General features: G+C 49.5%; 1 protein-coding gene across 3 annotated transcripts in view; it reads left to right on the forward strand.

The window, feature by feature from the left end:
• dync2h1 (dynein cytoplasmic 2 heavy chain 1) overlaps positions 1 to 16909 on the forward strand; it is an 866357-nt gene that overhangs the window by 254824 nt on the left and 594624 nt on the right. For all 3 annotated transcript variants that reach the window (XM_072476728.1, XM_072476730.1, XM_072476729.1), the window contains exons 41-42: positions 1440 to 1569; positions 9106 to 9261. In XM_072476728.1, coding sequence (XP_072332829.1) covers positions 1440 to 1569; positions 9106 to 9261 — 286 coding nt within the window. The remainder of the gene's footprint in view (positions 1 to 1439; positions 1570 to 9105; positions 9262 to 16909) is intronic.

Consider the following 16909-nt stretch of genomic DNA (forward strand, 5'->3'; position numbering starts at 1 on the left):
CTGAATCACAGAATCGGCCCGCCATTTTGAGCAGGTCGCCCGATCCCGAGGTCTGGCGGCAGGCCCCCCTCCTCCTAAAATGCTAATCCTGTCCCCCCGCCCCCTGGTGATGAGAAGAGGCATCCTCCCCCCACCACAGGACTAACACATGAGGGCGGCCCAACCAATATCCCTCCACCCCCACACCTTAGATTCCCACTAGGGACCCCATCAGAATCCCAATCAGAGTCCCCTATCAGACCCCCTATCAGTCACACCAGTGATTCACAATTTGATGAGTCAGGCACAGCTGCCTGCTGGATTGTTTGTTCATCTTTTCCTTCACGCTTGAATGCATCTCATATACTCTGCTTTGGTGCTAACCACAATGTTTATTAACACTCTTGCTATGATTGACAGCTCATCACCGCTTCAAAAGGATCTAAGTGCTTTCTGCCGTGTAAAAGAGAAAGTGAAACCACTTAACTGCTTTTGGTGTGATGAGGACCTGTAAATCACAGCGAGAGTGTTTATAAACATTTGGTTAGCATCAAAGCAAGGGAATGGAGATGCATTCAAGTGTTAAGGGAAGGTAAATAAACAATCTACACGTGTCTAGACCAATAAAACTGTCAATCACTGGGCTAGTGAAATGTGTTGTTGTGGGAAATTGAATGGTCATTTTGCATTTCAAAGGCTGGCAGGGGATTTGAAGCCCTTTCAAGAGTTCTGGACATTTGAGGAAACCTCTGACACTTGTAACAGATGCTGCTTTAAAGACTTTTGTCTGAGGCAGCAGATGTTAAGAAAGGGTAAGTGAAAATGCAGAGATTTTTCACTGTACTGCCTTGACTACTCTTCAGCTTTCAGGCAGGGGTGACTGTTGGGAGATGTCTGATGGAGGCCTCAGATGGAGGGGTCTGATTGTGGTCTCTGATGGTAGTGATTGATAGGTGCCCTGACCCGCCCTTGGGCTCCACGCAGCAGGGCAACCTCGCACCAAAGCCCGCATGTTAGATTTCCTGTTGAGGGGGTTGGAGCATCATGGTGACAGGGGGGGGGGGGAGATCTGGGCTTCAAGCATGTTAATTGGATGCATATGCATGCTTAACATTGATTTACAAGTTCCCACTGGTGCAGGGTGGGCAGTTCGCTGAGACAGGTGGCAGAGAATTGCAATGGGTCTTGGGCCCGCCGGCGATCCTGTTTTTCAGTTGACCCACTATTCTCCGCCCGATCTGGAATCGCAATACCAACATCGGGCAATGGAGAATCCACCCCATAATTGGCCATATCACACTGAGAGATGTAAAAATTACTGACATTATTTGCTAGATTTCACCAAAATTTAAATGACAAATGTTAACACTGGAAAAATAAAAGAATAATGAAGTAAATTGATTTGTTTTAGAAAAAAAAATCACAAAGCCTAAATTTGTTTCTGATTCTTTACACTGTAGTGATGAAGATACAGATGTAAATTCTTTGGTGAAATCTTGGCTACGAAACCAGGCAGATGAATGCCGGAGCAATCTGGAAAGCTGGATAGGAGACTACTTTGAGAAGTGTTTGAACTGGGTTTTGAAACAGGTGAGTGGCCATTATAAATTATCTTGTACAAAGCAGGTAACCTTCAAAATTTGTATTGTTAAGTAATTATTTTGTGATTTAACTCTTAATTCTTTCACAGCATTGCATTCATGTTCTTGAATGCAATTAGTGTGAATTGTTGAGCAGGTACTATCAAGCTTCCCTATTGTCTGAGGAAATTTTGGAGTCTGTTTTAGGGTTAGCCCTGTCAGTCGAATGGATTAGCAAAAGCTAGTGGCAGTACAATATTAGATGGGTTGAAGCTGACGAATGGTGTGGGGTGGGAGGTTGTCCAGGACAGTAAATGGAACAGTTGTCTGGAAGTGATGGAATCTGTGTTTTCAAAGCTTGTGTTTTTATAGACAAATGGTAATTGAAAAAGGAATCATAGAATTTACAATGCAGAAGGAGGCCATTCGGCCCATCGAGCCTGCACCGGCTCTTGGAAAGAGCACCCCACCTAAGCCCACACCTCATCCTATCCCCGCAACCCAGTAACCCCACCTAACCTAAGGGCAATTTATCATGGCCAATCCACCTAACCCTGCACATCTTTGGACTGTGGAGGAAACCGGAGCACACGGAGGAAACCCACGCAGACACTGGGAGAACGTGCAGATTCCGCACAGACAGTGACCCAATCCGGGAATCGAACCTGGGACCCTGGAGCTGTGAAGCAACTGTGCTAACCACTATGCTATCGTGCTGCCCAAAACTTACTTCCGCAATAGGTATAGGAGGTTAGTTAGCTCAGTAGACTGGATGGCTGGTTTGTGATGCAGAGCAATGCCAACAGCACTGGTTCAATTCCCATATCAGCTGAGGTTACCAAGAAGGCCCCACCTTCTCAACTTGTCCCTGAGGTCTGGTGACCTTCAGTTTAAATCATTATCAGTCAACTCTCTCTCAAAGGGGAGAGCAGCCTATGATCCTCTGGGATATGGCGACTTTAATTTCATTTCAATTGAAAAGGGAAACTGAAAAGGAAAACTGAAAAAGGAAACTTTAGACTGAAACTGAGATTGGAAACCAAAACGTCTGGGGTGACTGAAACTGGTTGAAAGCAGCTAAAAGCACCATAAGAGCTCAGATATGATCCCCCGGTGCAGTTTTATAGAATCCCTCCAGTGAAGAAGAAGGCCATTCAGCCCATTGAGTCTGCACCAAGCCTCCAAAAGGGCACTCTACCTAGGTCCACTCCCTCGCCCACCCCATCCTATCCCCATAATCCTGCCACCTAACCCGCGCATCTCTGGACTGTGGGATGAAAACAGAGCACCTGGAGGAAAGGCACGCAAACAAAAGGAAAACTTGCAAACTCCACCCAGGTAGTCACTCAAGGTTGGTTGAATCCGGGTCCCTGGAGCTGTGATGCAGTAGTGCTAGCCGCTGTGCTGTCCACAACAGGCAGGCTGAAGAGGACTGAGCTGGACCATACACGTAGGACTTGTTTTGGTTATACGCTGCTTTTGCCTGGAGACCAAGCTTAATTCTCGAAGAGGAGGAGCTGAAAATCTTCAAGAGGAACAAGGAGTTTTGAAGGACTGAGATTGATGACATATATGCTGAGTGGCCTGCCGAGCCAATTCATAAAATCTGTCTTAGCTCTATCTGTAATTTAATGTGTAATTTATAGTTTATAATTGACCACAATTTACTTGTTAATTTGTGTTTAACTTATGTTGACTCTGGGTTTTTGAATATATAATACTTACTCTAGATAGCATTTAGTGTTTGCCTTGTTTAACTCTTGTACAGTAAAAATATTTTATTTTAAACCATGGGATCTTGTGGGATCATTCTTTTAATAAATAACTGGGATTTTGGATTTCTTCTTAAACACAGTTACTGGTCTTGACTGAGATCATGACAGTACAGATGAGAGTTTGAGTATCAGACAGGCAGAAAAGCAGACATCAATATTACCTGAGACTACTTGTCATTTCAATGGGCAATTTACAACCCTTTAATTGGCTGTTCCATTTCTTTTAGACCTATTTGCTCCAGTGTTGAATACACTAGTTGATAATTTAGTTCAAATGTAAGAAATTTGAGTTTCCTTGAACTCTTCTAAGTTGTCTGACATTTTCAAATAATTTTTTCCTATTGTAAACTTGGAGGGAAAAAATATAAAGTTTCAGTTGTGGCACAGCTTACTGATTCATGTATTCTCATGACATGCAGATTTATGCTGTGGCATGAACTCACTGATAAACAGAACCAACTTCGTGCCTCCAGATGTTTTAGCTGGTAGAAGGAAAGTCCCTGAAAGCTGGAGGATTACACTGCTGTTGGATCTTAAAAGATGTCACCTTTATCTTCAGGGTTTCACCAATTGTTGTAGGTTCACAAATTGAAAGTTAATGGTACTAATGATACAAATGCACCTACAGACCAGTGCAGTTTAGTATTGCTAATTCTTTTGGGAATATTGGGATGTATAGGACTGGAAATTATCATTATGGTGGTCCCAATCGTTCCCAGCGTTCAAAAGCTGAACACATTGTTCATTATTTACATACATTAATATGCATTACATGAACCTGTATTAATCAATATTAAAGGCTAGTCACGTGTAAAAATGTACACTATTTCAAAATTGCTGTGACTAATTACATCTATCACCCAGAGTTTAGCTTTATTTCTGCACTTTGAAAGCTAAATTATTAATTTTATTTATTTACAGGGTGTGGGCATTGCTGGATAGGCCAGCATTTATTGCCCATCCCTAATTTCCGTTGAGAAGGAGTGGTTGTAATAACCTGCATGGGACATATGCTGTGGGGATTCAAGTTTCCCCCGCACTCCTTGAGACGTATGAGCTCCCCCGCTAGGGCGGGTTAGCTTACCTGTACTTGTATAAATGTGTCGGCCAGTCTGGAACCGACTGATAGGATAAGAGTTCTATGTGTATAATTGTAAATATTTTTGCTTACTTTGAACTCCCCGAGCCTTATTAAATTGGTGATGAGAGTAAACCTGGAGCTGTTGACGTGCAAGCTATCCAGCTCAGCCACCTCCCCATGTTGATTTTTTTTTTCTTCTGTACCATGCTGCAAATTTGGGTGAGTGACGAGTGACTAGGTCGCCACACCGGTGTGAAAACGGTGGTGTTTTGCGCCAGATTCCCTGCTCCGAGGGGGGTGGGGGGGGGGGGGGGGGTTGCAGCCAGGCAGCATAGAGCTCCAAGCTCTAGTTGCCGATACGGTCCGGTCCGGAGCATTGCCGGGTCCATGGCGCGCATTCGCACGGCGAAGGCCTGCAGCGGACACGCGATGGTTCATGGCGGATTCAGCCCACGGACCCGGAGCACAAAAATAGTAACCCCCTTCGGCCACTCGCACATACCGGACCGCCCCCACCACAGTGCCTCCAGCCCCGAATGAAGCAATCCCTGCCCGTGGATCGGCCCTCCCTCGACTGTGGCTGCGCCGGACTGAGTCCACATCCGCCACGCTAAGCTCACGACGGGTGAGACCATACGTGTCCCACTCCGTCGGGAACTCGGCCGATCGGGGGTGGAGCATCGCGGGGCGGGCCTCAGGTAATGAGGGGGGAGCATTGTGAAAGTGGCGCCGCCCCCAATTTTGGCATCATTGGGGATTCTCCCCCCCCTCGCCGAACGCAATTATGTAACAGTATGTCATTCGGGAATTGTGGGAAGAAAATGGAGCATCCGGAAGAAACCCATGCAAACACGGGGAGAATGTGCAGACTCCGCACAGACAGTGACCCAAGCCAGGAATTGAACCTGGGACCCTGGCGCTGTGAAACAACAGTGTGCTAATAACCTGCACGGGACATACAGAGTGGACATGATTGTTTTCCCTGTGCTCCTTGATGATTATGAGCTCCCCTGCAGGGGTGGGGTAGCTTACCCATACTTGCATAAAAGGTCAGCCAGTCTGGAACCGACTGACAGGAGAGAGTACCTGGTGGGGTTCTACTGGTACTCATGTATTGTTGTAAAATGAATATTGTTTACTTTTGAGTCCTTGAACCTTACTAAAATGGTAAGCTGCATTCTTGAACTGCTGCAGTCCATGTGGTGTTGCTACAGCCATGGTGCTTTTAGGGTGGGAGTTCTCAAATTTTGACCCAACGACAACGAAGGAACGGTGATAGGCTCAGTGTTAGTTATAAAGATGAGAAATAATTTTAATGAAATAATGAGGACTAAACTTGAAATAACATCCCTGTTCTCTAGCAGCAATGGTGTACAGTTGTGACAGCTTTCTGCTCTCTTGCTTGCATGTTCCAATTTTTTTTTTGTTAGAAAATATTTTATTGAGGCATTTCTAATTTTAACATTTTCTGTTAAACAACAGAGATCCAATACACGCAAAAAACCCACAATAACACACCCAAATCCCCCCAGCCCTAAACCCTAACTACAAGCTGACGAACGGCTGCCACCTCCGAGTGAACCCCTGTAATGAACCCATGAATGCAAACTTAATTTTCTCTAGCCCCCCCCCCCCCCCCCCCCCCCCGGTCTCCCTTCCGACACTCCAAATATTGCCTCCCTTCCAGGACCTCTGACATGACATTTGAAATACCCTGCCAAAATCCCCTCAGCCTCGGACACACCCAAAACATATGTACATGGTTCGCAAGACTTCCCCCACACCGCCCACACCTCTCTTCCACCTCCTCGAAAAATCTATTCATCTGGGCCACAGTCACATGAGCCCTGTGGACCCCTTGAACTGGATCAGGCTAAGCCTGGCACATGATGAGGATGCATTGACTCTCCTCAGGGCCTTCTCCCATAACCCGACTTCCAACTCTCCTGCCAGCTCTTCCTCCCACTTCCTCTTCCCCTCCGCAATTGGGACCCCCTTCCCACTCCATCAGTTCCTTATATATTTCCGAGACCCTCCTCTCCCCACCCCTGTTTTGGACAACACCTTATCCTGTAGTCCCCTTAGTGGGAGGCGAGGAAAGCCTCGGGATCTGCCTCTGGACAAAATCCCGTACCTGCAGGTTCCGGAACCGATGTCCACCTGGTAATTCAGACTCCTCCTCTAGCTCCTCCAGGCTTGGGAAACCGTCCTCAATAAAGAAGTCCCCAAATCTCTCGATCCCTGCCCGCTGCCACTTCCTGAAGCACCGGTCCAGCCCCCCCTGGAGCGAATGGGTGATTATCACAAATTGGTGACTGCACCGATGCCCCGTCCAGTGTCATGTGCTGTCTCCATTTCCCCCATACTCTCAGGTCTGCCACTACCACTGGGCTTGTGGAGTACCGAGCCGGCAAGAACGGCAGAGGTGCCATTAACAAAGCCTTCAGACACGTGCCCTTGCAAGATGCCTCCTCCACTCGCTCCCACACCGACCCCTCCCCCAGTACCCATTTCCTAACTATCGATATGTTAGCTGCTCAGTAGTAATTAATAAAATTCGGAAGGGCGAAGCCCCCCTCCCTGCGCCCCCGTTCAAGAAGGACCTTCTTCACCCTCTGGGGTCTCCCGGCCCATGTAATACCTGAGATTGCCGCATTCATCTTCCTAAAAAATGCCATGGGGATGAAGATTGGAAGACACTGAAACACGAGCAGCAATCTTGGGAGGACTGTCATTTTCACAGCCTGTACCCTCCCCGCCAGTGACAGCGGGAGAACGTCCCCCCTACGTAAGTCCCCTTTCATTTGCTCAATCAATCTGCCCAAATTTAGTTTATGAAGCTGACCCCAGTTCCTTGCCACTTGAATCCCCAGGTACCTAAAACTACCTCCAACCACTTTTAACGGCATCTCCCTCACTCTCCTCTCCTGCCCCCTTGTCTAGATCACAAAAACCTCACTCTTGCCCATAGTCAATTTGTAACCTGAGAACCGACCAAATTCCTCCAATATCCCCATACTTCCTGCAATTCCCCCCAACTAGTCTGTTATATAAAGGAGCAAGCCATCCACATAAAACGAGACCCTATGTTCCACACCCCCTCTCACTATCCCTGCCAAATGTTCGATGCTCTCAGCGCCATTGCCAAAGGCGTTTTGGCCGGGGCAAACAGTAGTGGGGAGAATGGACACCTCTGTCTTGTCCCCAGGCACAGACTAAAATATTCTGATCGAACCGGGTTTGTCCTTGCATTCGCCACCGGTGCCTGATATAGCAACCGGACCCAATCCACAAATCCCTGCCCACACCCAAACCTTCCCAGAACATCCCACAAGTACTTCCACTACACTCGATCACAGGTTTTTTTCAGCATCCATGGCCACCGCCACCTCGACCTCGTGCCCCTCCGCAGGCATCATTATTACATTTAGGAGCCACCTAATGTTGGACGTCAGGTATTGTCCCTTAACAAATCCCGTCTGGTCCTCCCCTATTACCGCCGGAACACAATCCACTATGCGTGTGGCCAAGATCTTTGCCAGCAATTTCACATCTACATTTAACAGGGCGATTGGTCTTTCCGAGCCACAGCTCTCGGGATCCTTATCCCACTTCAAAATAAGGGAAGTCGATGCCTGCGATAACGTTGGGGGGAACACTCCCAGCTCCTTTGACTCATTAAAAGCCTTTACCAGGAGCGGCCCCAGCAGCCCGGAAAACTTTTTATAAAACTCACACGGTTGAATTTTTAACGTATCTTGATTCAGTGCAAGATCACAAGAAATAGAAGCAATGTACCAATACCTGCTGCACAATTAAAAAATAAACTGATCAAACACTAACCAGAAACTTTTTCTCATGTCCTACGTTTCTACATTATCTGGTATGTTTGTAAAATAGCACCAAGATCAATAGAAACAGAAAATTTTGGGAAATGCTGTAAACTTTTGAACAAAATATTCAAGTATTATTTGTTATCAGTGAAGCTGATCAAATATATCACTGGCCTGAATTAATAAATTCTGTTCAGGACAGCACGGTGCTACAGTGGTTAGCATTGCTGCCTCACGGCGCCGAGGTCCCAGGTTCGATCCCGGCCCTGGGTCACTGTCCGTGTGGAGTTTGCACATTCTCCCCATGTTTGCGTGGGTTTCACCTCCACAACCCAAAGATGTGCAGGGTAGGTGGATTGGCCATGCTAAATTGCCCCTTAATTGGAAAAAATTAATTGGGTACACTAATTTTATAAAAAAATTAATATATTCAGTACTAACCTAATAAATTGAGAGTAAAAATTTGAATTTAGGGCAACATGGTAGCACAGTGGTTAGCACAGTTGCCTCACAACTCCAGGGTCCCAGGTTTGATTCCTGGCTTGGGTCACTGTCTGTGAAGAGTCTGCACATTCTCTCCGTATCTGCGTGGGTTTCCTCCGGGTGCTCCGGTTTCCTCCCACAGTCCAAAGGTGTGCAGGTTAGGTGGATTGGCCATGCTAAATTGCCCTTAGTGTCAAAAAAGGTTAGGTGGGGTTACTGGGATTGGGTGGAAGTGTTGGCTTGGGTAGTGTGCTCTGGCTGGTGCAGACTTGATGGGCCGAAGGGCCTCCTTCTGCACTGTAAATGCTATGATTCTATAAGCTATGTGGATCATTGATTTTCAAAGTAAATAAAAACTCACTTTTTTTTTCCAGAATGACTTTGTGGTAGAAACTAGTCTTGTTGGAACTGTTTTGAATGGTTTGTCCCACCTTCATGGTTGTATGGATCGTGGGCAGTTCATAATTAGTCTGATTAGAGGTCTTGGTGGCAATGTTCACATGAAATCACGGCAAGAGTTTTCTAAAGAGGTATGTACCTTCATTATCTTTAAAATTATGTTATTCATGAGTTTAAAAATTGTTTTTACATTAATTCATGAGTTGTGGGTATCCTTGGCTAAACCAGCAATTATTCCACCTCCCTAATTGCCCTTGAGAATGTGGTGAAATATGTCATACTGTAACTGTAATACCCTGCATGGGACCTATGGGGTGGGAATATTTGTCTTCCCCGTGTTCATTGCGGTATACGAACTACCCCACTAGGGGCGGGGTATCTCAATTACCCAATGTATAAAAGGTCAGCCAGCAAGGCACCAATCAGAATAGGATCTACTGGGTAGTGTACATATCGTTTGTGTAAATAAAACTTTCTTTCCTATTTTATTCAGGGTAGTATTGGGTATCAGTGCTTCCCAGAACCTTCTTTACTAATAACTAACATCCTCCTTTGTAATCAACTGGTTTCTCCCACATTTACAAATTAGCATTAAGCAGAAAACATTATGATTAAATGAATATAGCTACATGGATATAGAAATAGTTGGAACAAAATGGGGTCAGAGAAGATAAGAAATGTAAATACGGTGAGTGGTGTTTCACATGTTTTACATGTGTCATATGTTTAGTTTGAAGTAGTCTTATTTATTTTGTACATTAATTATATGGGTGCAAAGAACAACATCAAAATTTGATACCAAATGGGGGAATCTGGCAAAGTGAGACTGAGCGTGGTCATGGGGAGGGGGGGGGGGGGAGGCATCTTGGATAGGCACTGTTTAGGGTGGTATTAGAAGGCAGAGCTGGAGGGGGATGATGGCAGACGGTAGAGGGAAGTGGAGGCTTAAGCCTCTGGTAAGAATTGTAACGTGGAACGTCCGATTAACAGGTGTCAGTTTTTGGCACACCTGATGAGTTTGAAGATGGAGGTGGTCTTTTTACAGGGGACGCACCTCCGAGTGAAGGGATGGGTGGGACAAGCATTTCACTCAAGGTTTGACTCAAAGTCGCAGGGGTGGCCATTTTGTTGAGTACTTCTTCTTCCCACGCATGTTTACGGTGTATTCAAGAATTGATTTCTTTGTGCTGAGTCGTGCAGTGTTGGGGGGGTGGGGTGGGGGCAGAGTATGCGGGAATCATGATTTCAGATTACGCACCACATTGGCTGGAGGTGAGGCTCAGCTCGGGGCAAGTGCAGAGGCTGGGATGGAGGCTAGATTCGGTTTTTTTGGCATGTAATGGACATTGTGAAAAGGTGAGTTCGGCGATTGGGGATTATGTGGAACTGAATCAGAACGAGGAGGTGTTGGTGGCCACATCCTGGGAGGCGCTAAGGGCTATATTCCGAGGGGAAATCATCTTCAAGGCACAGAGAGATAGGAGGATGGAGGAGCATGGACGGTTGATGCACGAGATTGTCGAGCTGGACAGGAGATGCTCTTGGGGCCCCCACTAAAGTGCTGTTGGCAGAAAGGAATTGGTTACAGGGGCAGTTCAATAGGTTGACGACGGGAAGGGCAGTGGGACAGCTACAGGTGGCAATAGGGATGCAATATGAATGTGGAGAAAAGGCGAGTCGTATGCTGGCCACCAGCTGCAGTGACAGTCTGCATCCAGGGAAATTTTAAGGAGGAAAACAGAGAAGGGGGAGGTAGTGTAAGAGCCGGGGAGGATAAATGAGGTGATCAGGGGCATTATGAGAAGCTGTACAGGGTCGAGCCGAATGGAAAGGAATGGGGGTTGGGACGGTTTCTGGATCGGTTGGAGTTTCCAAGGTTGGAGGAAGAGAGGAGGCAGGCGTTGGAGGAGCCACTGGGCTGAGGGAGGTGATTGACAGTATTAGGGAGATGAAGTTGGGGAAGGCCTCGGGGTCAAAGTGACGGGGAGGATAGAGGGATGTGTGGTAGTCACCACTGTTGTATTATATTGTATATATGGGTATTACAGTAAGGCCCCTGTACTACAGGTACGGGGGTAGATCCCTGCCTGCTGGCTCCGCCCAGGAGGCGGAGTATAAATGTGTGTGCTCTCTGAACAACAGCCATTTCATAAGCTGCTGTAGGAGGCCACACATCTGTGTAATAAAGCCTCGATTACATTCTACTCTCGTCTCGTCGTAATTGATAGTGTTATGGGAGAGGGGTTTTCAGAACCCCAAAATGTATCATGGTGTTCAACCAACCTCCCCCTTTAATGTATTTGTTGCTTTTCCGAGCTCACGGCTTGTTCTCCAGGTGTGGGATTACAATTATGGACACGTGGGTTTTTAAACACAAAACAATATTTATTCCATGAACTCAACTTAACCTCTTAAATAAACATTGGATCTCTTAACACCCCTTATTTCAAAGATAACCCCGAAAATATTACACTAAATAATCCTTCAGTTATTCCTTTCAACACCCATGAGACTTAATAACTTTAAACAGAAACGCATCAGGTTAAAGGCTTTACTATTATGAGTTTAAATCACCCAAATGATCCAGAGATAGTCTTTCATGGCAGAGATCACAGCACATCCAGCTCACTGCAAACACAGACACACACCAAGCTCTTTTCAAACTGAAACTAAAAACTGCAAAATGGCTGAACTAAAACCCAGCTCCACCCACACTCTGACATCACTGCATTTCTTAAAGGTACTTGCTTAAACATCCATTTCTTAAAGGTACCCTCACATGACAATAGTGCATCAATTTATTACACAGAGATTTTTCAGAGATAGTCCTCCACATCAAGCTGGATCGCCTGCAGCTGCATCCTCAAGCAGACAACGCCAAAAAGGACTTCAAACATTGGCTAACTTGCTTTGAAGCATACATCGGGTCTGCGCCAGACCCAATCTCAGAAGCACTGAAGCTCCAGATTCTGTACACGCGGCTGAGCTCCAACGTTTTTCCCCTCGTCCAGGACGCGCCTACCTATGCAGAGGCAATGGCGCTACTGAAGGAGAATTACGCTCAGCAGACCAAAAAGATCTACGCCAGGCACCTCCTATCCACGCGGCACCAACTTCCCGGTGAGTCTGTGGAAGATTTCTGGCGTGCCCTGCTCGCCCTGGTGAGAGACTGTGACTGCCAGGCTTAGAAGGGGCCATGCTTGACCTCGTGGTGACCAAGAAACTAGCGCTCTCGCTCACGGTCGCCTCACGTAACGTTCAGGCTTATGTCCCCGACCGCACGGCCCACTCCCCTGTACATCGTGGACCCCACCAGCAGCCACCCCATCGTGGACCCCATCAGAGACCGCCCTCAGCCAACCCCACGCCTGCACCGCGCGGCAGCCAACCAACCCCGGGGGACCCAAGTGCTACTTCTGCGGACAGACAAAACACCCTCGGCTGCGCTGCCCGGCACGGAGCGCGCTCTGCAAGGCCTGTGGCAAGAAGGGACATTTTGCTGCAGTGTGCCAGGCCCGCTCAATTGCCGCTATTGTCCCGGCACCGCCCACGTGCAGCCAGTGGGCGCCGGCATCTAGCTCTCCTCAGACCACGTGTGGCCCGTGGGCCCCGCCACCTTGCTCCACTCACAACACGTGCGGCCCGTGGGCGCCGACATCTTACCAGCCTCCGGACCCCTGCCTGTCGGGCACCACATCGGGCCGCTCATCGCCTGCAACCGCCGATGACCAGCCGCGTCTCGCCTTGGTCACGATCGACCAGTCTCGACCACACAACCTCGTGACCGCTTCGACAGAAGTGAAGGTCGACGGGAACGAGATATCCTGGACTCCGGGAGCACTGAGAGCTTCATCCACCCCGATACGGTAAGGCGCTGCTCCCTCGCGGTACACCCCATTAACCAAAGAATCTCCCTGGCCTCCGGATTCCACTCCGTGGCGATCCTGGGGCTACTGCATCGCCACCCTCACCGTCCAGGGCATAGAGTTCAGCGACTTCCGGCTCTATGTCCTCCCCAACCTCTGCGCTGCCTTGCTACTCGGCCTGGACTTCCAGTGCAACCTCCAGAGCCTAACCCTGAAATTTGGCGAGCCCCTACCACCCCTTACTGTTTGCGGCCTCGCGACCCTTAAGGTCGACCCGCCTTCCCTGTTTGCAAACCTCACTCGGATTGCAAACCAGTCGCCACCAGGAACAGAAGATACAGCGCCCAGGACAGGACCTTCATCAGGTCTGAGGTCCAGTGGCTGCTGCGGGAAGATATCATAGAGGCCAGCAACACCCCCTGGAGAGCCCAAGTGATAGTGGTGAAAACCGGGGAGAAAAACAGGATGGCCGTTGACTACAGTCCGACCATCAATCGGTACACGCAGCTCGACGCGTACCCCCTCCCACGCATATCTGATGTGGTCAATCAGATTGCACAGTACCGGGTCTTCTCGACAGTGGACCTGAAATCTGCCTACCACCAGCTTCCCATCCGTAAGGCGGACCGCCCATACACTGCGTTTGAAGCAGACAGCCGCCTTTACCATTTCCTTAGGGTTCCGTTCGGCGTCACTAACGGGGTCTCGGTCTTCCAAAGGGAGATGGACCGAATGGTTGACCGGTACGGGCCACTTTCCCGTACCTGGACAACATCAACATTTGCGGCCACGACTAGCAGGACCACGACGCTAACCTTTCCAATTTTCTCCGCACCGCCACACTCCTCAACCTAACTCCCAACAAGGAGAAGTGTGTGTTCAGCACAAACCGATTAGCCATTCTCGGCTCTGTGATTCAGAACAGAGCTCTAGGGCCGACCCTGATCCCATGCGCCCCCTCATGGAACTCCCCCTCCCCCACTGCCCCAAGGCCCTCAAACGATGCCTGGGGTACTGTTCGTATTACGCGCAGTGGGTCCCAAACTATGCAGACAAGGCCCACCCACTCATTCAATCCACCGCTTTCCCACTGTCGGCCGAGGCTCACCAGGCCTTCAACCGTATCAAGGCCGACATCGCCAAGCCGCGATGCACGCGGTTGACGAGACGCTCCCCTTCCAAGTCGAGAGCGATGAATCAGACGTCGCTCTGGCCGCCACCCTCAACCAGGCAGGCAGGCCCGTGGCATTCTTTTCCCGCACCCTCCATGCCTCCGAAATCCGGCACTCCTCCATCGAAAAGGAGGCCCAAGCGATCGTTGAAGCTGTGCGACATTGAAGGCATTACCTGGCTGGCAGGAGATTCACTCTCCTCACTGACCAACGGTCGGTTGCCTTCATGTTTAACAACACACAGCGAGGTAAGATCAAAAATGATAAAATCTTGAGGTGGAGGATTGAGCTCTCCACCTACAATTACGAGATTTTGTATCGCCCCGGTATGCTCAACAAGCCCCCCGATGCCCTGTCCCGAGATACATGTGCCAGCGCACAAGTGGACCGACACAGGACCCTGCACGACGATCTCTGTCACCTGGGGGTCACCCGCTTTTACCACTTCATTAAGGCCCGCAATCTGCCCTACTCCATCGATGAAGTCAGGGCTATCACCAGAGACTGCAAGGTCTGCGTGGAGTGTAAACCGCACTTCTACCGGCCAGACCATACGCGCCTGGTGAAGGCCTCCCGCCCCTTTGAACGTCTCAGCGTGGACTTCAAAGGGCCCCTCCCCTCCACTGACGGCAACACGTACTTTCTTAATGTGGTCGACGAGTATTCCCGATTTCCCTTCGCTGTCCCATGCCCCGATATGACGCCTGCCACCGTCATCAATGCCCTCAACATCATCTTCGCTCTGTTCGGTTTCTCTGCCTACGTCCACAGCGACCGGGGATCCTCATTTATGAGCGAGGAGCTGCGCCAGTACCTGCTCAACAGCGGCATTGCCTCGAGCAGGACGACCAGCTACAACCACAGAGGAAACGGGCAGGTGGAGCGGGAGAATGGGACGGTCTGGAGGGCCGTCCAACTGGCCTACGGTCCAGAAATCTCCCGGGCTCCGGGCTGGCAGGAGGTCCTTCCCGACGCACTTCACCCCATTCGGTCGCTCCTGTGCACCGCGACCAACGAAACCCCCCATGAACGTCTCTTTGCTTTCCCCAGGAAGTCCACCTCCGGGGTTTTGCTCCCAATGTGGCTGGCAGCTGCAGGACCCGTTCTCCTCCACAAGCAAGTGCGGCTCCACAAGGCGGACCCGGGAGTTGAGAGAGTCCAGCTACTCCATGCGAACCCGCACTACACCTACGTAGCGTAACCCGACGGCAGCCGAGACACTGTCTCCCTCAGGGATCTGGCACCAGCTGGGTCCCCCCCCCTCCTCCGCCCCGGCGACACCCTCCTCTCCCCCGGCACACCCCACCGCAGCCCCTGCTCCAGGACAATCCGTCCTCCCCTTGCTCCCACCCGAGGATGATGAGGATTGCGACACGCTCCCGGAGTCACCGAAGACCAAGCCGACGCCTGAGTCGCCACCAGCACTGCGGCGCTCTCAACGACAGATCAAGGTGCCCGATCGTCTAAATTTGTAACCTTCTCTGTAATTTTAAAACCAATCTGTATGTATATAGTTTTCCACTACCCCCGCTGACTCATTTTTAACAGGGGGTGAATGTGGTAGTCACCACTGTTGCATTATATTGTATATATGGGTATTACGGTAAGGCCCCTGTACTACAGGTACGGGGGTAGATCCCTGCCTGCTGGCTCCGCCCAGGAGGCGGTGTATAAATGTGTGTGCTGTCCGGACAGCAGCCATTTCGTAAGCTGCTGTAGGAGGCCACACATCTCTGTGTAATAAAGCCTCGATTACATTCTACTCTCGTCTCGTCGTAACTGATAGTGCATCAGGATGTGCGCCAGGGGTGGTTGCTGAGGATCAAGTGGGTTTTGTAAAGGGCAGGCAGCTCTCTAGTAACATCAGGAGGCTGATAAATCTGGTTATGGCTCTTTTAGTTGGGTGGGTGCTAGAGGTTATTGGCTGTATGGATACAAAGAAGCCTTTTGTTGGGTGGACTGGAGGTATTTATTTGAGATCTTGGGTAGGTTTGGGTTTGGCCCGAAGTTTGTGGCGTGTGTGCGTCTGTTGTATGTAACCCCAGTAGCAAGTGTACATACAAATGCACAGGGGAACGGGACAGGGTGCCCACTGTTGCTGTTCACGCTGGCGATTGAGCCCTTGGCGATGGCCCAGAGGGGGTCTGTGGAGTGGCAGGGGAGTGTGAGGGGGAGCAGAGAGCATCAGGTGTCGCTGTACACGAACGACCTGTTGTTGTTTGTGTTGGACCCGTTGGAGAGTATGGGTCGGATCATGGGAATATTGAACAGGTTTGAAGCTTGCTCTGGGTATAAGTTAAATGTCGGGAAGAGCCGACATTGTTCTGGTCTATGCCCATTCGGCCCTGGCGGTCACCTTGGGATGGAGGAGCAACTGGATTGAGCACCGACTGCCCCTGCGTCATCTGCCTCTATAAGCCCTAGCAGTTCCCCAATGTCTGCACCATGGTGTTGATGCCCTCGGTGATGCTCCTCAGTGACTGGGACATGTTCTGGAAGTGCTCCAGCAATGCCCATCTGCGACTGGAACATGCCCCGCAGCGCCTCAGACAGCGCCTGAATTTGACCATGTCCAACAATCTGGCCAGGTCGGCATCCCGAAACGTAGGGTTGGTTTCCTCGGTGGCAATGTTGCAAGATGTGTGGGGTCTGCTCTGCAGGTTCAGTTTAAGTGCTGCTCCCCCTTGTTGGTGGGGAGCTGGCGGGCACTGTCGTGTCGGCAGTGGAACCATCATTTGCGG

The sequence above is a fragment of the Scyliorhinus torazame genome, chromosome 15 (genome assembly GCF_047496885.1).
Source record: "Scyliorhinus torazame isolate Kashiwa2021f chromosome 15, sScyTor2.1, whole genome shotgun sequence".
Classification (NCBI taxonomy): Eukaryota; Metazoa; Chordata; class Chondrichthyes; order Carcharhiniformes; family Scyliorhinidae; genus Scyliorhinus; species Scyliorhinus torazame.